This window comes from Solea solea, chromosome 5, assembly GCF_958295425.1.
Source record: "Solea solea chromosome 5, fSolSol10.1, whole genome shotgun sequence".
Taxonomy (NCBI): Eukaryota; Metazoa; Chordata; class Actinopteri; order Pleuronectiformes; family Soleidae; genus Solea; species Solea solea.
In genome coordinates this window covers 30,223,084-30,245,977 of record NC_081138.1, presented here as the reverse complement: position 1 = coordinate 30,245,977, position 22,894 = coordinate 30,223,084, and the positions used below count along the sequence as shown (strand labels likewise).

At 42.2% G+C, this 22,894-nt stretch overlaps 1 protein-coding gene across 1 annotated transcript; it reads left to right on the top strand.

Annotated features, from left to right (window-relative positions):
* The first annotated feature begins 730 nt into the window (after positions 1–730).
* Positions 731–15,202, top strand: LOC131459170 (cortexin domain-containing 1 protein-like). The gene is made up of 2 exons (XM_058628653.1): positions 731–956; positions 13,759–15,202. Exon 2 carries the CDS (start codon positions 13,825–13,827, stop codon positions 14,005–14,007), a length of 183 nt encoding a protein of 60 aa, XP_058484636.1. The 5' UTR covers positions 731–956; positions 13,759–13,824; the 3' UTR covers positions 14,008–15,202.
* The last annotated feature ends 7,692 nt before the right edge of the window (positions 15,203–22,894 follow it).

The following is a 22,894-nucleotide window of genomic DNA, read 5'->3' as shown; positions in this document are numbered from 1 at the left end:
AATGCCGAGCAGAGGCGTTTCAAGGGAGGCCAAGGAATCCTGGGGGGACCCCGACATGATGAAACTAAACTAAACCCCCAAAATGAATGAATCCAATAGCCTAAAAAAGTTAAAATTTATTTCACTCAATAAATGGTGTACTTTTACTACATTTCCTACATAAATTGTGTACTTTTACTACATTTCCTATATACATTGTGTACTTTTACTACATTTCCTAAATAAATGGTGTATTTTTACTACATTTCTTAAATAAATGGTGTACTTTTACATCATTTCCTACATAAGTTGGGTACTTTTACTACAGTTTCTAAATAAATGTGGATACATTTACTACATTTTCTAAATAAACTGGGTACTTTTACCACATAAATTGTGTATTTCCTACATTGTATTTATATAGAGCTTTTCTAGTCTTGATGAACTGCTTTACACTACAGTTTTCACCCATTCACACGCTGCAACATGAGGTTAAGTGTCTTTGCTCAAGGACACGGCAGAAGCAGGAATTGAACCCACAACCTCCAACCAGTTAAAAGACAACTCGCGAGACACGTTTTTTGTCTCCTTAAGGAATCAAATCCCCATAACGTGGCTGTGTGAACAGATTTATGTTCCCACAATCCGAGTAGTACTTGGGAAACACACACACACACACACACACACAGAGTGAGAGTGGAGCCGGAGCATTGAGGATGTGTGCATCACTTCTGCTCTGCTCACTTTTCAGGGCTCAGTATGCAGAGAGGGGATGCAGCAGCCAGCAGTGGCTCTTTCCCCCCTGCTCTTTATCCATCTGCCCCCTTCCTCCCATCCACCTTCCCTCTGTCCAGGCTTTCCACTATCTTGCCACCCTACTGCATCTCCTTCCCTCACCCTCTGCCTCGCAGATGTTCCTCAGTGCAGAGCGGGAGCTGTGCTACGTTCAGCAGCCGAGCAGGATGTGAGACAAGCAGGTAAGAATCTTTCCAATCCTCCTCCCTGGCTGGTTCTCTCTCCGTCTCTGCACGACAAGTTACCAGTTTGTTAGTGGATGACGTGCTGAAGTGTCTTGATGGGCTCTGATGGGAGTGTAGACGTTCCGAATTGTTCGGTGATTACGTTACACGATACTATTTTTATTATTATTAATTTACTGGGATGTTGTTTCGTGACTTACTGTAAAACAGTAGTGCGTAACTTTATTTATGAGCTCCACATGACTCAACAGTGACTTTGTGCTTGTAAAGAGGGACGACTGCAAACAGGTTGGGGTTTGACTGAAAACACAAAGAAGAGTCCACGGAAAGTTTCAGTGAAGTTAAATGATTTTTTGCAAGGTTACTTTCTCGGATTTCAATAAAACAGCTGAACTATTTCTGTTACGCTGTCAGTTGAAGTTACCAAGAGTGCTTGGCGATGAATTATGACAAATTTTAATGCCTTTTTTCATGTTGAATCCCTCGGGGCTTACTACTAAAACAACAGCTAAAAGACAATGTGAATGTTCTCAGTCAGTATCGGCAGTTTGAATCACTAACTTTACCTGGTTTCTTCGTCATCCCAGGTTCGAAGTTAGCAATTTAGTGTAGAATTTTGCAACAGCTTTCCAAATGTGTTAGCAAATTAGCATCAAAACCCAAACGATGCTGAGACAGGTGATTGTACTCTTGTAAAAATCACTTTCAGTTGTTTTATCTTCAATTAAATTTCTGACAAATGAAACAATTTTCACCCAAATTTTATACACTGGAGTTTTAAAATACTCTAAATACTCAACTTAAAACAAGAATTCTTCAGTAATACGTTGGTCTTTCACAATATATGTGTTTGTGACACATATAGATGCTGGAACTGTAAAGATGCTTTTCACTGTCATTTTAGCTGTGCGACATATGAAAAAGATCATCCCCTAAATCCCCCTCACCAAATATTTTGGTCTGTACGTTCTTCATTTCCTCCACCATTTTAACCGAACCTTCAGGTTGCGAACCATTTTATTTGTGGCGTGAACATGCCAGCTCTGTTCAGTTTGCTTGGGGAACTGTTGTATAAAGAGACATTGCTGTGTTTGCGGAAGTTTTTATGAACGAAAAAGGAAGAAAAAAAAGTGTGTAAGTACAAAGTTCTGTTTCACGTGTGGATAAGACTTTAGGGGTCACTGGCCACAGAAGAAAACAAATCAACTTGCAAACATTAAAGGCATTTTAAGAATAATCAATACGCTTGCTTATCTGAAGAGACGATAACTGTTGATTACATGGGTGACTGGGAACCTTTAATCAAAGACTTCAAAGGAGGAGGCTGTACAGCAACATGAAACATGCTAACCACCATAAATACCCATGGTGAGTACATTCAAATGCTTAATTGCTTGCAAGAGTCTACATATCAAATGGCGTATCTGCTCAGTGACTAAGCTTTAAAAATTATACTACTAAACACCTCATTTTAGAGGTGATAAAAAAAAAAAATATATATATATATATATATACACACATCATGCCCCCAAAAAAGAGAGTTAAGAGATGGACGGCTGACTGGGATGCCCTCTATCAGAGGATAGAAGATACGCAACATGGGAAGAAAAGACAGATCATTCTCGAAGAACTGGACAAAGTCAGAGCTTCCTACCAGGAGGACATCCAAAGGTTTGAGGCAGAAACCCATGAGCTGTGGCAGAAGAACCTGAAGGCTGAGCAAGACACACTCCATCACAAGATGATGAGGGAGATTAAAGTGGTCAAGAAAAAGGCTGATGAGGAGAACATCTCACTTTTGGGACAGTGTGAGAACATGCAAAATCAGTACAACGTTCTGGTCTCGGTCAACCTCGACCTCTCCACCAAGCTGAAGAAGATAGCCGATGAGATGAAAGAGGAGCGGGAGGAAAGACTGACTTTACTGGAGGAACTGGACCGAGTCAGAGCTTCAAACCAAGAGGACACCCAGTGTTATAAAGCTGAAATCCTCAAATGGAAGCAGCTGGCTGACCAGCTTCAGAGTAATCTCGACAAGGTAGCCAAGGATTACGCAAACTTTGCGTCAAGCCACCGCGTGATGGCGCAGAACAGGAGGGCGATGTGGGAAACCCACTGTCAAATAATAGCAAAGGAGGTGGCAACGATTGAGAAAACCGCCGATGAAAAGTCTTCCTTTTATTTGAAGCAGTGTGCGAAGCTGATAAATCAGCACAACATTCAGATCACATTTGACCCCGAGTTCCACACAAAGCTCGAGGAGATGACGAAGGAGAACCAGGTGGTGAGTAAGGACAAGTGGATCGTCCAGGAAGAACTGGATACAGTCAGAGCTTCATACCAGGAGGAAACTATAAGGTATGAGGCCACGAAGCAGCAGGCTGAACATCTTCAAAGTCAGCTCGACAAGGCAATCAAGACTCATGCGGACAATGTGTCGTGCCACGAGCTGATGCTGCAAAAGGCGAGGGCTGAGTGGGACGCCCTCCATCAGAAGATAGTGAAGGAGATCACGGTGGTGAAGCAGAAAGCTGAAGAAGACAACACGTTACTCTGGAGACAGAATGAGAATTTGCAAAATCTCTACAGCCTCCTGGTCTCAGTCAACCTTGAGCTTTCCAAAAAGATCAAGATGATGACCCTTGTGATCCAGGAGGAGAGAGAAGAGAAGCAAGTTCTCCACGAAGAACTGGGCAGAGTCAGAAAATCACAGCTGGCTCTTCAGCGTGAGCTTGACGCTCAGCTCAAGTACAACAAGTTAAAGAAGTCGAAGTTTAAGAACGAGAGAGATGACAATGCGCCATCCCAAAAAACATCCAGGCGACTCCCCACGATGACTGAGCTGCGGGAGATTAACTCACAGTCTGAGCCGACATTGTGCATGAGAATCAGGGAATTTCTGGGACTGAGATGAACACAGAGATGGACAGAGATGTGTCGAGGCGGTTTCTGCCAAATCAAATATTCGGATCACTTGAAAAGCAGGTAGAAGCCGAAAGACAAAATTGTAATAAACAATCTGATCTGAAGTGCAGCTCGAGCTGGGCAGTGGCAGCAGGAGTGGCAGGTCAGGATAAGTTAAACATGCAATGTGTAAACAAATAAACAACTCTTTAATATGCCGCATCAGCTCATGTGTTGATTTTTATTTGTAAATTTGAAGTGCAGCTCCTAGTTTTTATGTTTTCTGCGCTCATGTTTTTTGATTTGTACCCGTTTTATATACTAATTTTCACTTCCCTGCATTTTTTTTTACATATAGAGTTTAAGAAGTACCTGTGCATGAACTTGGACCCCTCTGACCCTCGGCCTGGGTCAGACAGTCCTGTTTAAGTAGCGCAGCACTTCTCCGCATGGCTCTTGTGCCATTTCTTTGTTCAAACTGGGACATTTCCTTTGGCACCAGGTGGCAGCAGTTTATTTTTTCCCTGCTCAGAGGGGGATGCTGTGTAGGTAGTGGGACATTAGTGTACACTGGATGGTCGCCAACCCAACTGTGCACTGCCACTAACTCAAGAAACTGGACAGATGAGACAGTTGTAATCTGCCCCTCCTCTGCCTCTGACTTGGGTTGCCATGACTACTGTAGTAGGGCATTTTATCAAAGATGTAAAATTGCCAAAAAATGACTGCAAGATTAAAAATGGCAGACTTTTTGTTGGATTTAGAATATGTCACTAAGAGACTTTTTTGCTCATGTTGACCATATGTTTACCGTATTCCATGGGGCTGAATTTTGGGGACGGCAGTGGCGTTTTTCTTCATCCGGCAGGCCGCACACGAAGAGGTGCAACGCTGCCCTCCACAGTTTGAAGTTCCCAATCACATTTGGAAGTCTGTAATTGCAGTTCAAAGTTCTTCAAACAGATCAAACTTGTACTTCAACGCAGGTCAAAGTTCCACTTATATACGCAGGTTGACTTGGTGAAAACAGCAGGGACAGGAAGTGGGTGTGGTTAGGTAAATGGTAGGAAACTTAAAGAAATGACCAGGAACAGGAATTGGGAGAGAAAAACACATGACAACTACAAAAATGTTCATAATTTGTAAATTTTTGACAGTGTCACTAATTTTTTACTCTTTCCTTAAGCCTTAATCACGTTAAAAGTTAGACCTGTAAAAGACCACCGTTTTAAAGTTGTGGTTATGATGTTAAAACTGTAAAAACAAGACATCGTTTACATCGGTTCCCTGAAATCTTTGCTTTCATTGTTTTGTTTTCTTGGCCACCAATGCAGGACAGGGTTATTGTGGAAAAATGTCAAATTGATTTATGACACAAAGCGACTGTATTGTTCTGTATCAAATCACTGCAGAGAACAGCGTTCGCCTCATATTCTACACACAAGTGTGTTTATATAACACAACACCAGCTGCTGCTGCTGCTGCTGCATCTTGAAGACAAACAGAAACCACTGCGGACACAAAGCTGTCTTTTTTTTTTACACTGCCTTGCAATATTTTAAATGAAGGAAGTTGTGGTTGTATAGACCACACACAGAGTAACAGCTCTTCTATCAAACTTCATCTTTCTCACATATTCTCTCAATTCTGTCAGACTCACCGTCCTCTTCTCTCTTCCTTGTTTCCATTCGTCTGCTCTGCTCTCTTGTCTCTCTCTTGTGACGCTCACAAAAAAACCAAACAGGCGTGAAACGAGTTTTTAGAGGTGAACATTTCAGCAGCAACTTACTCATATCACCAGATACTGTGAGCTGGTCAGGGCCGGTCAGCAAGCCCGGGGTCCAGACTCATTTGGCCTGAACATCCCAGGATGTGTTGACACATGAAACTCGGCAGAACTATAAGCTACTGATCACCACCAAGAATAATACAAATAAATACAGAGTTTTGGTAAATGGTCTGTATTTATATAGCACATTTTTTGTATTTTCTTTATCTTTCATACACGTTTCACACTGCTGGCACAGCCATCATCAGCGTGGAGTTAACGGTCTTGTTGAAGGACAAAATAAATTTGGATTGGATTAAGTGCGGAGGAGACTAGACTAACTCTGAATAGACTAGCAGTGGTTCTCCGACAAGGTCCAGGGGTCTCAAACTCAAACGACCTGGAGGCCACTGAGTGTCAAGTTTGGACAGTATAGGGGCCGGTCCAGTGACAAAAAGTTATTGGATTAATATTTATGATGATATTGCACATGATTTCAAAATAAATGTGTTTGTTTTTGCCTGCGGGGCTGTAGCCCACCAACCACCTTCCCACCCCTCTGCTCATCACCAGAGCAACATGAACATGCTTGAACTTCACAAGAACCAAACAAGAACATTTCCATCAAGTGTGAAGTTTGACTGTGTTTACAGTATTAGCTACAAAAGCCTGCTTCGACACAGTCCATTCAGAGAGTTATTATAAACCGAGCAGTGATTCAAAACGCCCTCAACCTCAAACTGTGACGGAAGCAGACTAATGGAACCTGGAGGCCAGTGTAGATCATGTCCGTCAGCTGCTCTGACGCGTTCCAGTCCAGTGCAGGCTAATTTACTCTGGAACCGGACAGAACCGTCAGGAACAGCCTCGTCTTTCTACCGTCCAGTAAGACAAAGTGTTCATTTTCTGCAGACTGCTGTGCTCTCTCTCTGCAGGTGAACTCAACTGGCAGCAGCTTTCCAGAGGTTGTTGCTATGAGAGGAGATTCTGGTTTAAACAAATTACACTTCCTGTCAGTGGATGCTGCACACGACCACAGAAACTAGACCAAAGCATAAAGCAGGGCTTTTTGTTGTTGTTGGTCAAATCACTGGCATTCAGGTGGTTACTTCATTATCCTACAGCAGTTTAAATAATGACAGACTTCATATTTATTCTCCTAAACTGTAGAAGATCACTGGCTTTATTTAAGGCAATGATGTGTGAAAGAAAACTATGCAGTTAGTGATAGTTGAGTTCTTTCGAAGGCCCACCCCCCCCCCCACACACACACACAGCTATTATTTTAAGGAAACTGCATTGACTATCATTCTAGGAAAAGCCTTACCCCTAACCTTCACTTAACCTAACCATATTTCAAATCCTACTCTTAAACTTAACCAGGTCCTCAGAAATGAGATTCTGCCTCATTAGGACCAGGTTTGTGTCTCCATGGGGACTACTGACAAGGTCTGTGTTTGTGACAGAAAAAAGATCCTAAAGAGGTAACAAATACAACAAAATACACACACACACACACACACACACACACACTGTTGTTCAATAAATACTGATATTAAGCAATTTCAAGTTTTCTGTAATTGTTATCTTTAAAGAGTTAACTGGCTAAATATGAAAGACCCACTTAAATGTGGCATGAAACTCTTAGCTAGGTTTACATTGTGAGATTTTTGGTCTTTGCATCGTTTGAAAATCCAAAATGTGTGTGTACTGTATTACCACGCGTTTCTCGCCACAGCCAAAAGTAGGTCTTCAATCTATTCGGACAGGATCAGTTCTACATGGGGGGGTGGAGTCATGTAGTTTTACCACAGGACATGGATTAAGGGGATAATCACAACTGAGAGAGTTAAATAACTGTCCTAGGAGACTTACTACTTCATTGGGCCCAGTTGCGGAGCCGCTGCTACGATCAGTCCCATGTTCTCCAGCTGTGGCTGACACCCCCCCCCCCAGACAAGGCACATGTTCTGTCACCCTACCCAGTAACCCGAGGAGCTGACAAAGGCCCTGACACGGGAGGGCGAGGGGGGTAGTGAACCCTGTGATCCCAGACCCGGCTACGCACAAACAACTTCATCCCAACTTCCCGGACACTGAGTGGTGCATGCGACGCTGCTTCGTGATAATGATTATTGACACGACATGGGACATTCAGACGGGACTGAAATCACTGAGAAAAAGAATCCTTGTCCGAATAGGGCAAATATCTGCAACTCTATTATCTATAGATGCAATTAAGGAATGTCTGACTGTCCATCACATAACTGTCCAACGGTTCACTTGACTTAGCTACTGAGCTACTGAGGACATCAGATATTCTGTTTGTCTTTGTCATGAAGATAGATAGTTAGCTATAGCTAGCTAGATACTTCACTAGCTAACAAGATAGATAGATAGATAGATAGATAGATAGATAGATAGATAGATAGATAGATAGACACTTAGTCAGCTAACGAGCTAGATACTTCACTAGCTAACAAGATAGATAGATAGATAGATAGATAGATAGATAGATAGATAGATAGATAGATAGATAGATAGATAGATAGATAGATAGACACTTAGTCAGCTAACTAGCTAGATACTTCACTAGCTAACAAGATAGACAGACCGATTGATACGTAGTCAGCTAACTAGCTAGATACTTATTGTTTCCTGTTTTATTTTGTAGTATTTCCCTGTGTAGTGAGTTTCACTTCTGTTTGAATAGTCTTCATATGTTTTATTCACATGTTGTTCTGCTGTTTCACTGTTAGCTTGAGCTCAGGTTCCCCATGTTCCTGCTGCAGGCTGTAGTAGAGCTACAGTTGTCCACTGTAGGTCAGTTGTTCTCTGGACTCTCACACGTTCACCTCCGTCGTTTACTCTCTCACTTCAGCTGTGTTCAGGCTGAAGGAGAAAATGGTGAGGGTGAGTGAAAGGCTGAACCCTGGAGTGAAGAGCAAACAGTGTGTGCAGTGGAGGAGGAGGAGGAGGAGGAGGAGGGAGAATGAAGCCACTTGTGCCTGAGCTTTTTCCTCCTCCCATCTGGCTCCACTGAACACAATGAGGCAAATACAGCAGCTGTGGGATCTCATTAAACACCTTCTATGTCCACACTGATGTTATTATTCATCTGACGATTATTTTCTCAATTAATCGACGAGTCGTCGTTTGATGTCATTTTGTCCAAAAACCGAGATTAATCCATGTAATGATTTCTTTGCTATACGAAGCAAAAAAAATATTTACATTTTAGTAGCTAAAAAAAAGCAGAGAGCTCGTTTTAATCATTTAAAAAGAACTAAATGTCAAAATAGCTGATTATTAATTATGTCATGTGTTATTTTAATACAGTCACATCGTGATATTATGAGTTTAACAGGCTTTGGTCTGATTGAACAAACTTTTATTTTAAACTGTTTTTTCTCCCCACAACTTTAAAGAGGGTTTTTTTGGGTTAAAACCTGGTTTAAGGGTTAGAATTGGGCTTAGGTTAGGGTTAAGGTAAGGGTTAGGGTTAGGCACTTAGTTGTGATGGTTACGGTTAGGATAAGGGACTCATTAGGAATGCATTATGTCTATGACGGGTCCTTACTAAGATATAAAAACAAGTTTGTGTGTGTGTTCTTGTATTTGTTACCTCTTTAGGACGTTTTTTCTGTCATAACCACTGACCTTGTCAGGACCAGTAGTCCTCATGGAGACCAGAACCTGGTTCTAATGAGGCAGAAGGTCATTAACTGGTTAAGTTCAGGACTAAGATTTGAATTGAGGTTATGGTTAAGGTTAGTGATGAAGGTTTGTTTAGGCTGTTCGGATGAATGGAGTCAATGCAGAGTCCTCAGAAGAATAGCTGTGCAAACCAGTGTGTGTGTGTGTGTGTGTGTGTGTGTGTGATAGCAGTGTGTTAATCACTCACAGTAAATTAAAGGAGCGTTGGTTGTGCGTCGCCTTATAAAACAGCTGACGTGATAACACACAGCCTCTCGGCTTTTCTCTCTCTCTCATCTTTTCCCAACAAATTGACTTTCCGTTTTACAATCTTACCTCCGCTCGGATTCAAACATCAGCAAATTTACGAGGCTGTCAGTCAAACACTCACACACACACACACACACACACACACACACACACACACACACAGGATTACATTTTGCTCATTTTGTAGCCTATTAGCTTTGGCTACTATAAATTCAAATATCAAATCACCCTCTGAAAAAAAAGTCCAGCTCGGCTGAACTTGTTTAACTTCATAAGCACTGATATGATCATCTTCCCCAGAATTAGATACGATTGTTTTAAGGTCTCATCTCTTGAGCCGACTGACACAAAATCAAATCCAAGACTTGTTACGTTAGCTAGGAACAACAATATAAGTTAGGCAGCTACTTCAAAAAGTTCTCCACCTCACCCAGAAAACTTTGATCCCATGCGAGCCACCTTGCAGCCTTAGATCCTTGGGCGAGTCCTTCCAGACTATTCCGAGGTTGAGGAGACTATAGCGATGTACTAAACCAAACAGGCTGTATCCTCCATTGACACTGCATCCTTTAGATAGATAGATAGATAGATAGATAGATAGATAGATAGATAGATAGATAGATACTTTATTGATTCTGAAGAAGACAAAAGTAAGGTGCTCTTAAATGAGATGGTCATCCCAAGGGAAGGGTACCAAAGAACGGAACGGTTGGGGCTCATTATTTTGGTATGGCTCGGGGATTCAGTGACTTCTCAAAACCAGTTTTTATAGACTGGCTCACATTTGTTTGAGGATATTTGAGCCACATTTGTGAGCTTACATCCATTTTGTCAGGGCCAGTTGAATTGGATTGGGTGCCTTGCTCGGGGGCACCCTAGCCCTTGGCCTGTCCTAGGATTGAACAGGCAACCTTCTGGTGACACACCCAATTCCTTTCCCTTTTGGCCTACAAGCAGCTATTGGTGTAAACGAGCACTTCTGTCAGACATAAAGGAGATTATGACAGCTGCCACACAGTATTACAGTGCATTGGTGGCTGTATCGCGGTTGCTGGCCAAACCGATTTACTAGACTCCAGGAGTCAGCACTGACTCTAAATCCTGAATTATTTATATACATTTAAGTAGATTTCCCCCTCTTTCCTCCGCTCCTCTCTGCTGACTGTACAGCCTTTCTGCAACATTAACACTGCCATTGAATTTAAGTGACTGTCAGCGTCTCACATCCCTCCCTTAATCTCTCTCCTAACTGCCTGTCCTACAGGGTCAATGGTTGACGTTGATGTGTTTTAATATTAAACCTGTGAAATATGGAATAATATGAACATAGATTCTGTTTATGAGCAGCACCAAGATATGCAGGAAAAACTTGAGTTCTAAATGTTTTCAGAGGAAACGCTTGTGATTCAGCTCTGCCGTCTCTCTGGATCTTTGGTCATCCCCTGTTTGCTTGTCCCTGACCGTTCTGGTGTCCCAGGACATAACATCCATACATCATCTTCACGTTTTATGAAAACAGCCAGTGGAGAGACGAGTGTCCTGACATAATATACAGTAGCTCAGTGGTGGAGCGAGTCGTCTTTCAACTTGAAGGCTGTGGGTTGGAAGTGTACATGCCGATGTGTCCTTGGGCAAGACACTTAAAAACTGTAGTTATACAGCAGCTTTGATTGGTCATCCAGACTAGAAAAAGATCATTTAGTCCCTACTGTTGCATGATGGGATTGCGTGACATCAACTGCTGGAGCTTTACCGCAGCAGAGGTCGACCAGTATTGGTTTTTCCATGGCCGATAATTGATGCTGATAGTATTGATTTCCCTTTTATTTCCCTTTGATTTCCCATTATTTATCATTTAATGATAAATAATGTTGTTTTTTTTAACCAGTTACCAATTTTTCAATTTTCATAAAGAAATAATGTATAAACTAAACATTAAATAAATGAAACAGGTCATCAAAAACTAAGACAAACTAAACTTTTGGATAAGAAATAAAGTTTTAAGTGACTCTGCAACACATGCGTTATAATATCTAATCATTTACAGAGTAAGAGATAATAAACGGTCACAATGTAGTAACTCTATATTCACTCTTATTCTACCTTAAACAGACCAGACATTTGAGGTGAGAAGAACTCGGCGGATTAATGGCAGAAGAAGTAAGACGATCATGGAACGTCCACGTCCCCGACTTTTAACGAGGGCACATTATTCTAAAGTAACACAGTAAAGTGCTTTTAAAAAATGCATGAACACATGTACAAAAAAAAAGAAAAAAGGAGGAGCCTGTGCAGCAGCTGGGTTTCACTTCTTCTCTCCTCCCTCATGACCTCATGATGGCACAAGCAGGATGGAGGGATCACGCACACACAGATGTCCTGAGGCTTTCGCACCATGTGACGTGAGATGATGGAGAACTCCTTAGTTTTTCTATATACAAGTACAAATACTTAATTGTGTACTTTTACTCCACTACATTCCCTCTAACTCTCTTTGTTACTACCAAATAAAATCAGAAGAAGAGTTGGTATTATGGTCTGTATTTATATAGAGCTTTTTCTAGTCTTGATGAGCTGCTTTACACGACAGTTTTCACCCATTCACACGTCGTAGTGTCTTCGCTCAAGGACACATATAGACGAGCAGAGCCAGGAACTGAACCCACAACCGTGCAGTTGAAAGACAACTCGCCCTACCACTGAGCCACTATGGCTCAATCCTAACGCCTCATTTTAAAAAAAAACTTAATCTAAAACTTAATTTCAACTTCTACCAGAGTCATTTTCTGCGAACATACTTGTACTTTTACTCAAGTATCACCTTTAAGGTACTTTATACACAGACAGAATATGATCGATAACTAGATAATATAAATATATATAAAATATAAATAAATATGTTTGTTTTGAATGCAACATGTATTCAACCCCCTTTGTGCCTCACACGCTGCATAATGAGTAAAAAACACTTAAGCCGCGCACTTTAAACCATGTACAATAGATTCTTTCAATCGGGCGCCAAGAGGACCAGGCTCCACTGTACTCACTTCATGTTGCAGGTATCACATGGACAGACGACAAGTCTTTCCTCCAGCCGTCGCTGTAGTTCTTCATTCAGAGAAACGCAGCTTATCTCTGCGGAGCAGAGAGTGGATTTATGGAGCCGTCTGAGTCAAGACAAAAGAATCACAATAAAACAACAACAACAACAAGACTTTAATCCCTCGGTGTTTGCACAGCACACTCACATCCTCTCTGAATATTGATGCCGGTGAGAAAATCTACGCTTCTCAGCCTCATGTCCACAGAGACAGAGAGGTGAAGACAGCAGCGCACAGTCCAACCAGTCGCCCGGATCGTGAGTTACACTTGTGCACTCGTTTCTGCACAGCACAGATAAATTTGAGCTCATGTCACAGACTTTCAGTCTCACTTGTGTCAGGTGCATCTGCTCTTAAAAGAGTTCACTTGAAACATTTAAACACGTCTGTTACATTCAAACCTTTATCATGAATCCACAGTCAGTGTTTACATGCATGTTCAAAAGTCAGATTTTAGTCGGACTAAGACAATAATTCGGTTTTCTTGATGTCATGCAAACATGTTAGTCTGACTAAAATCGAGCTGGTCTTAGTCAGACTAACATATCTGAATAATGCGATTCATAGTCTGATTACTCCTGCATGTATAGGCATTCACGACATATAAACTGCGGCATACAGAACCACAACGCCGCCCATTCGCCATCTCACTGTTTTTCTGTGACGTAAAGGTCAACATGAAACTGATTCAATACGCACTAGCTTATAGAAAGATACAGCGCCACCTACGGGGGAGTCAGGCGTACACATGTATACATCGGACTCTGTAAGTTGTCCGATTGTACGACTGAGTATATACTTATACTGCATTCTATTGACAGTCGCAACTCGGTAGACATTAGCAGTAGACATGTTGCTACACTGTGTGTGCACAAAATACCATGTAGAGTGTTGTAGGAACTGGTATTGCTAACAACAGCTAACGTGGTGAACTTGGGTGTGACGTCACTCCCAGTTCCGATTTCCAAGTTTCTATGTAAATGGAACACAGCTTTACTCTCTTGTATGTGAGTTAATGTCCGTCTTGTCCGTCTCTCTCTGTCTGTCTGTGTATCTGCAGCCGGGCCTTCAGGATGACAGCAGGGCGTGTGGGGGAGCGTGAGCACAACAGCAGACAACGTCCATCATGGAGGTGGAGGGCACAGCGGAGCCGGCCTTCGTGGATGTGGACCAGGGCCTGACTCTGGCCTGCATTGCCTTCCTCTGCCTGCTGCTGGTTGCCATGATCATCCGCTGTGCCAAGGTGATTATGGACCCCTACAGTGCCATCCCCACCTCCACATGGGAAGAACAGCACCTGGACGACTGACGGTACCATGTACTGCTGTATGACTATGTTCCACCGGACCACCATGTGTGACAATACCAGCAAAGCCTCTGGTCTGAACAAAAGTATGGTTCTCCATGGGTTCTTTAGTGAGGCAGTGATTCTGTATGAAACCTTGGTGACTCCATGGTCAATCAGAGATTCTCAAAGGATGGAAAAGCACAAAAGAGTGCATGAAATCTCTTGGTACAGAACTTTTTTTTTAGAAGTTTGAATACGCCAAAAATGGTTCCGCTGTGGCACAAGATGGGAGAATAGTTTCCTGATACTTCCTGGAACTAGGTCATATGGTACCTTAAATAGGTTCTGTATGATTTCCAGAAGAAACTCTGGAGCGGTCAAGACAGAAGAAACTTCTGGCACTACAGGGAACTATTTTCTTGTAGTGAAGAAACTCTGGAGTGGTAAAGACAGAAGAACCTTCTAGTACTACACGGATCTCTTTTCTTGTGGAGATCAAACTCTGAAGAGGCCAAGATAGAAGAACTTTTTGGTTCTACACGGAACTCTTTCCTTGTAGAGAAGAAACTCTGGAGTGGTAAAGCTGGAATGACCTTCTGGTACTAAAAGACCCTTTTCTTGGTAGTACCTGTACACTAGGCTTGTGCATGAATCCTTCACATCCAGAAGGACAATTATTGGTGGGACAATACAAAACCTTTTGCTTATGTTTGTCCACATATGGAATAAGTAGAAGAAGAAAGACATTGTGGCCGTTGATGGGATGACACCACTGCAAACACAGAGTAAAGCACATACACTTTTTTGCATCCACGTACCTCGGGCCTGCCTTACATTTGTGCCGGACTGACAGCACAGCCATGGCAAGTGAATGCCAGCCTTGACTTGACCGCACTTTCCCTTTATGTTTTTACAAACTGGAGGATGAACGTGAAGAGGAGGTGAGGCCCCACGACCAAATCCTAAACGTCCTGGGGCAAAACCGTGGAATCGGCCTTTGCACAAAACTGTCAGTGTCTCGACTGGAGACAACGTGTCATTTTCTTACCACACAATTTTGTAAAAGCCAATGATATTGCTGCGATAACATGCAGTTAATTAGTTAAAATTTGAGTTTCCCTGACTTGCTGTTGCATGGTCACTGCTCGTTTCCCCTGATTACAGGCATGTGAAGCTTAAACGCTTGCTAGATATAACACAAAAACTACCACTGACGCGACAGAGCGCGTCTAAATCAAGATGCATCCGTCTGTGATCAGCTGTTCCTGGCTACGTACCATGGAGGCAGCGCAGGGAGCGGAAACATTTAATTAAATGCATCATGTTTGTTGCACTTAAAATGGAAAAAACACAAAACGGCACAATGTGATCTGCGTTAAAAAGCATAAATCATGTGAGAAAACGATCGTCACCTGCATGTTCCTTATGAAGTGCCTACGCTTTAGCCATTTAGCACCTTTACCTTTAACTGCTTGGACAAATCCCTGCACCCTTACTGTAGCAACGCTAAGTCTTCCTGCAGATCGAATGCAAGCTCCTCGAAGAATGTACAGTTTTCTACTTAAACCCGTCTCTGTGTTTAACTTTTTACAACGATGTCTCAGAGACGTGGAAGAATCGGTGCCTTTTCTCGGCTGATGCAACAGTGATAAAATTCAACTTCGTAATAAAAAAAAACAACTGAAAGTGAAATACAGGAGTTTAGAAACAGATTGAAGTCACTTGGAATGGGAATTTTCCATTTTTATGGTTTTTTCTGAAAAAAAATCTCTTTATTTTTCTGAATTAATTAGATTAATATTTTTCTCTGACGTTGCGCTCATTATTGAGGGGGTTAACGTGCCTAAAACCAGTTGAGATTGACACGGAGGCAGGGTCGGTGAAAAATGTGACAGTGGCATAGGGCACAAACATGTTCATAGCCCCAGGGCTCTATAGCGCCCCCAGAAGTCGGGTCATGGTCAGACAAAAGTCGTCGGATCCAGACGAAATTTGGTGAATTTGTTGGGATAACTCCAAAGGATTTTTTGGGGGGAATTTTTGACGTGAGAGATAGTGGCCAAAATTGCGTTCAACACACAATTTTGGATTTTTTCTATCGTATCCAAGTCGCACATAGTTGTTGCTCTCATGATTCAAAACAAACTTCTCATGTACTTCCATTAGCTCCGCCCACCCAGAAGTCGGCCATTTTGGAAAAACAAAAATGGCTACTCTGCATTAGAACAAACTTGTCCTAGCATGTTTGAGCTAGCCACGTCAAACAAAAGTTAATGATTAAAAGTTATCAATGGATTTTCTCTACGTCAAAAGGTGTGGCCTCAGCAATTTATCCGTACACAGAATGTTTGTATCGTATCTCCCTTTTATCCACACTGGACCAGCGTTTTAAAAACAGCCGAATGGATCTTGCGTTTTATTGGAAAATAATGATGTCATAGCGCCGCCCACCTCTGTTGCTCTCGCATTTGCCGTCACTTTCTTTCTCTGTCGTCGTCTTCCCCCTCAGAGTGAGGTTTGTTGTATGAACACAAAGGATTTCTCGAAAGTATGTCGCATTTACGGGACACCTTGATCTAGGTAGCTAGCGAAGTATCTAGCTAGTTAGCTGAATAGTATCAAGCTAGCTAGCGGACTATCTTTGTGTCTATCCTGTTAGTTAACAAAGTATCTATCTGTCTATCTTGTTAGCTAACAAAGTCTCTATCTGTCTCTTGTTACCTCGCAAAGTATCTACCTAGTTAGCTGACTAGTATCAAGCTAGCTAGCTGACTATCTTTGTTTCTATCCTGTTAGCTAACAAAGTATCTATCTGTCTCTTGTTAGCTGAAGTATCTAGCAAGTTAGCTGACTAAGTATCTAGCTAGTTAGCTGACTATGTATCTAGCTAGCTAGCTGACTAAGTCTCAATCTGTCTGTCTATCTTGTTAGCTTTGCAGTCTCTTTTTTGGGGGGGAGGGGTGAACAATTCAAACATTCCTCCGTTTTTATTATTATTATTTTTTATTTTGTTACCATATTTATTTTGCCCTATGAACTCATCAAATTAGTTTTCTTACACGTATTTTTATTATTTTATTGCCTCGTGCAAGATTTATGTCCTTTATTCATTCTGTCTTTAATTTATTGTGTATTTTTGGTCCACTCTGATTGTTTATAAAGTGCTTTACAAATAAAGTTGGATTGGAAAATGTACTTTTACATCATCTAGTCTCATTCTGGAATTTCCTGTTCAAATTTGCAATATACTTTAATTAAAACATAGTTAATGAGCAGTGGTGTCTCCACTAAATGGCCAAATTTAGAAATCGGTGGATTCGACACATTATGTTTCTCACTGGAGTTATATAGCTGTGATTATTAATCTCTGGTGACCTACAAAGTGAGGAAGTTAAATACGCTGTATGACAATGAGGGATAAGCTGGCGTCACAGTTCAGTAAGAATGAGAGAACCCTCTGTTCACAGCTGTCTCCTCTCTTTACTCCGGTTTTCACGCTCCAGTTCTGTTTTTACTGCTGAGCCTCACATTTCTCCACAACCTGAAGTCCAGTGTCAGTTTGTACATAAATACCTGAATTTGTTTGCAGTGACTCGCAGTTAATATTTAATGATGCGCTGCATTTGCTGACGATGTCCTTACACGTGTACTGGTGGACAACTGCTAATTTATGTCTGCAGCAACAAGAGAGACAAAGAGAGAGAGACACACAGAGGAGGACAAAGAGGTGGAGGCTGCACTTACACCTCTTGTCGTTGGTGTCTTTCAAGTGAGCAAACAAAACAACTGTGTCAAAAGCAGATGGAGGCATAATCTGCTGGATTTTACATCTGTTTCAAAGTAAAAGTACTTAAGACACTTAACAAAAGGCTCACCATCTAAAATTCTACCTTATACTAAGTGAATGATATCTTAAGAATGTGGTCTCTGCTTTATCTCACTGCTAGACAACAATGTCTGACTGTTTGCATTTCTTTGAAAACCACCCACTCTCCCTGCACCAAAGTCCATAGAGAAAATCAATGATGTTACATCACAGCACACAGGAGTTGTTGATACACTGTTGCCTCCATCAGTGAGTTCAAATGTGATAATTTGTGAATTTCGGGGGTTTGAAATCCTTTGGATTAACTGAGTGACACAAATTTATTAAATTAGGCAGCAATAGACCAGCAGCTCCTGCGTTCCCAGCAGCTAAAATTGTTGATTTTCTCAATGGAGTTTGGTTCAGGAGAGGGAGTTCACATCCACATCAGAAAAAAAGCCTGGGTGAGGGTGAGCCTTTTTCTGAAGTGGCTAAAATCTGTTTTTCCAGCCACGTTTTCACTGTCGACCGTCCCGCCTCACAATTAAGACGAGGCAAATAGCGAGCAGGTGACTGAATGTGTGAATGAGCCAAAAACTGAATGATCAAACGGTCAGAAGTCCCCGTCCCCGGTTTTTTTTCGTGTTTGCTCTGTGAGAGGGAATACACATGAAACCAATCTCGCGTCAGTTTGGACGTGTAATTGGGTCACACCAGAGCGCTGATGAAACTCCGTTCAGAGTTAATCCACGGGGAACCATCTGCCAGCCTCAAGGCCAATTCCATCACCGTCTGTCTCACATAATGGGCTAAACAGCACAGAGCCGCGATTCAAGGGTGTATCCTGCACACGCCGCCGTCCACAGGGCTTTGAAGGTCAACTTCAAGGTACATACAGTGTATTATCATAATGAGGCCGGTGGTATAGAGTGAGAATGTAAAACAGTGATTTAATTTGCTTTGGCTGTTAAATTATGGCCCGATTCCCTCCTGCCCTTCACCTTGTCTCGGTGCTGGCAGCCTCTGTCTGTTTCTGAGAAAAGGTCGAGCAGCCGCTCATGTTGAGCATGCTCATCGGGGCACAGGCCAACGTTTACGATATTCAGTATTCAGCGAGCTGGCCAAGTGTGTTCTTTTTGCTCAAAATCATTCTGTGGCATTTACGTCTCGCTGCAAATTCTGCACGAGGGACTCTTTCACTGGTTATATCACGGCTCGGGGCTTAAGTGGGAAAAGTGGTGCCAACGCACCCGAAAGAGTTCCCAGTGTCACGCGACTCGGTTCCTATGAAACACCGTAGTCCATGGTTCAACAGAACATTTTTGCTCCTGGTCTCTATCGTCTTCTCTTTCCTCTCTTGGTCACATCATGTGGACTACATTTGCAGAAGAAGTGGAGACTAAGATCACTTGGAACAGGGACTAACATTCTCCACTGTTCAGAGAATCCTGCAGTATGAAGGTCCAGGTCCAGTCTAGTTCTGGGGCGTCTCTGTCTGGCTGAAGAACAGGATACTAAGCAGGTCTCCAAGAGTTGGCCCGCCACCTTAGAACAAGGCCAACCCTTGTTCTAAGGTTCATCAGCAGTTGTTCTAAGCCAGTGGTTCCCGACCTTCTTTAGCCCCTGACCAGATCAGAATAGAACAGAGCTGTAATGAATCCACCGAGGGGGAAAATGACTCAGCTGTTGCAACAGCAGAGAAATAATAGAAAACAAAAAGGATAAAAAGTAATGCAGCATAAATTAACACGAGTTAAAATTCATGTGAGAATGTTTGACGACTGACGCTGTTTGTGAGTAAATGACTTTTTCTTTTGTTTCATCATTTCTTTTTCCAGTGAAGTCGTTCAGACAGTAAATCAAAGGCTTCATTGAAAAGACTGTTGCTCATCATTTAAACTGCACGGCCACAGATCAATTCTCCATTTCATCCAAAGTCTTGTTTAATTACAAACGACTTATCTTTCCTTCCCCAGAGAAGACGCTGTCCTGTCCTCATTTATTAGTTTGGGGGGAAATTATAAAATAAAAACCATGAAGAGTTTGGAGATAAGAACTAGTTAGCGTCCAAGCCGCGAATGACAGGGGCCAAGAACGGCTCCTGGCACGAATTTGTGCGAGGAGCCTATCAGATTATCCTTCAGATTATTATTCTATCCGTGGCTTTCCGGTCATTTTTGAGGGGGTTAACGTGCATAAAAACTCTTGAAAGGTCTGAAGAAAATGCGATATTGTCATAGATCCTGGAACCGTGCGTTGCTCAAGGGCAAAATTGAGTCCCACTGACCTACTTAAATGAGTGAAGTCGCCTGAGCGTGTTTGTCGTACCGACATAAAAAAAACGTGCCAATTTGTACTAGACACATCAAAGGTGAAAAGTTGTCGAAAGGTTTTGCAGATTTTAAAATAGCGCTGCCACGGCAACCCTCGGCGTTTTTGCGAATTTTGACCATTTGCCATGAAACAGAAAGTGCCCTATGAATTCAGCATACAAGACCAATATGAACTTGTTCCCCAAGTTTCCCCCGTCAACATCCGACAAAATAATTGTAACTATCTAACATTTGTCGGATTCTAAACGTTAGATAGTTACAATTATTTTGTCGGATGTCAACAGGGAACGAGCGACTCCAAGCCTGTGGCGACTTACGGTCAATTGAGCCGTCACTCCAAAACTCAGTAGCCAATCAGCAGGCCGCTTCCTAAGGGCCGCCCATAAACAAAAAATCAATACAATATTTTTGAATGATTAAATTCATATTTTTTACTCAATGAGAACCCAAGGCCTTCTTGCTGAGTGCACACAGACAAAATGATCAACCGGCTGTTGGCGAGGAAAATGGACATTTCATCGTCCAAACGTTGCAGCGAATGAATAATGATTTAACTTCCTCTTCATCTCAGAGATACATGGTTCCCTCTCAGGTGTGAAATTGGCCTCTGACGCCTCTGAACCACAGAGAGCTCGCAGAGGGAGGGAGGGAGGCGCCGCGGAGAAAAGGAAGTGTCCGACTAATTACGGTGTGGCGAGACAGGTTCGTTAAAACTCTGTGACAGCCAGGAACGTGACCGTGACATTTCACTGCACCAGAGACTACTTGTTAAAAACTATGTGACATTTAGGAAAATACACTGAGAGCTATTTTAGATTAAAATCAATGTCCTCCCACTGCATCGGCTGTTTGAAGCTGCAGGAAGCAGGATCAGGAGAAAAGTAGCTGATATTTCAGTTTCACCCTCAGATTATTCATGTTTCTGGGGACGACAGAGTTTCAAATACTTTATTAATCCTGGGCTTTTGTTACATTGGATCTGTCATCAAGTGAAGTCTGCCCCACATCAGAGGATAATTGATCTGATTTCAGTCCCAATCTAATCTGACTCTTCTGATGATCGCAGGTGTTTTCCGATTTCAGTCTGATTTGAACAGATTATTAGATGTAGTACGAGGGATTAACGGACGTGATTTTAACATCATCAGATTAAATCACGCGAGTTTCTGTGAGATCCCAAATCCCTGGAATCTCTTCCCTGAAATCGTGTTACGTGTGATCTCGCCTGGATCGTCTTAGTCTTGGTCGCCGCGGAACGTAAAGAGTGGCATCTAAATCATGAGATTATATAAAACTCTTCATTTAGTAAATAATGCATTTGTTGGTTCGTTTGATTGACAACTCTTTTTGCTTTTTCTTGTATCCACGGCTCATGGGTGAAATATTTAAGCTTGAACATTTCACGTAAATGCCTTATTTCCCCAGATTCATATTCATCACAGTGATGTTATATTAAATACAACAGCACTGCATTCCGTGTGTGTGTGTGTGTGTGTGTGTGTATTGCTTACGTATACAAACTCGTCAAAGAGCCAGAAAGCTCCCGCACACGTGGACTCGAGGGTCTGTTTGAGTGAAAGTCTGATTTCCGTGCAGTGAGTCGCCGGCTTCCTCTCGTTAATAATCCACCTGCACTTTTCTCAGGGACGGACTCATTTTTCACCACAGTGCTGCAGAACCATCTGCTCCGTGTCACTCCTCTGCAGCGCTCTGCGGCACCGGGGGAACCCTGTTGTTTTGGGTCAACGTCTGTTTGTGTGTAAATGTGCCGCGTTCCAGTTGTAGTCACAGGTCGGAATGTCTTAGTTTGTTGTCGGAAATCTCAATCTGAACAACCCTTCAGATTGGACTTCCAAAAAAAAATTGTAAAATCAAAGGAAACCACAAAATGGCAATTGCAAAAAACACATTGCGACTTTTACTGTAAATCGCACTTTTGTGTTATTTGTTTCACAGTAAATCAGTCGTACACATAGTACTGTTCAATTTTTATCTGTAGACATGTTGCTACGCTGTTTGTGTGAGCTAAATACCATGTAGGGCTTTGTTATTGACTGGTATTGCTAACCATGGCTAAGCTAACAAAGGCTAGCCAGAGATACTTTTACTTTGAAGGTGTTTTCTTTTTCCTACTCCTCAACTGGAAGACAAAAAACACTTTGCCCTGTACTTCATTTCTTCATTAGTACCGTGCTAACATTTCATTAGGAAAATAAAGGTTAGCTAGTTTTTGGCTAATGTCCAGTTTCAGTCAATAACTTACTTGGTTTCTTCATCTGCTCTGACGTGATCCATAATATACACGTGTGCTGTATATCACACTTTACTCACCACCACGAGCCTCGCCGCTGTTGTACTAATGGAAATCAATGCTATCGCTAATTAGTTAGCATATTTATGTTGCTCCTGCAGCAGCAGCAGTAGCAGATTTGGCCCCTGAACAAGTTTTTCTGTCTTCTGTCCTAAAACACACAGGCACCCTGAGGGTGGTTCAGTCCACTTAAAGGTCACTCACTCACTCACTCACTCACTCACTTGTATGTATGTAAGTCTATGAGAAACTTCAGTTTCTGGTCTTCTTCAAACCAGCATGACGTCCATTTTGTAAAACATTTTGATTCAAATAGCATCGGGCGCGTTGGGGCGTGGCTATCATGTGGTGGACAGTGGATGTCTCAGTATAAGCTCCGCCCCTTTCTTCTTATGAAACACAGTCGGTGGAAACTGGTCTTGTCTTTTTCGAAAATGTCTTCACAGAAACTACGAGACA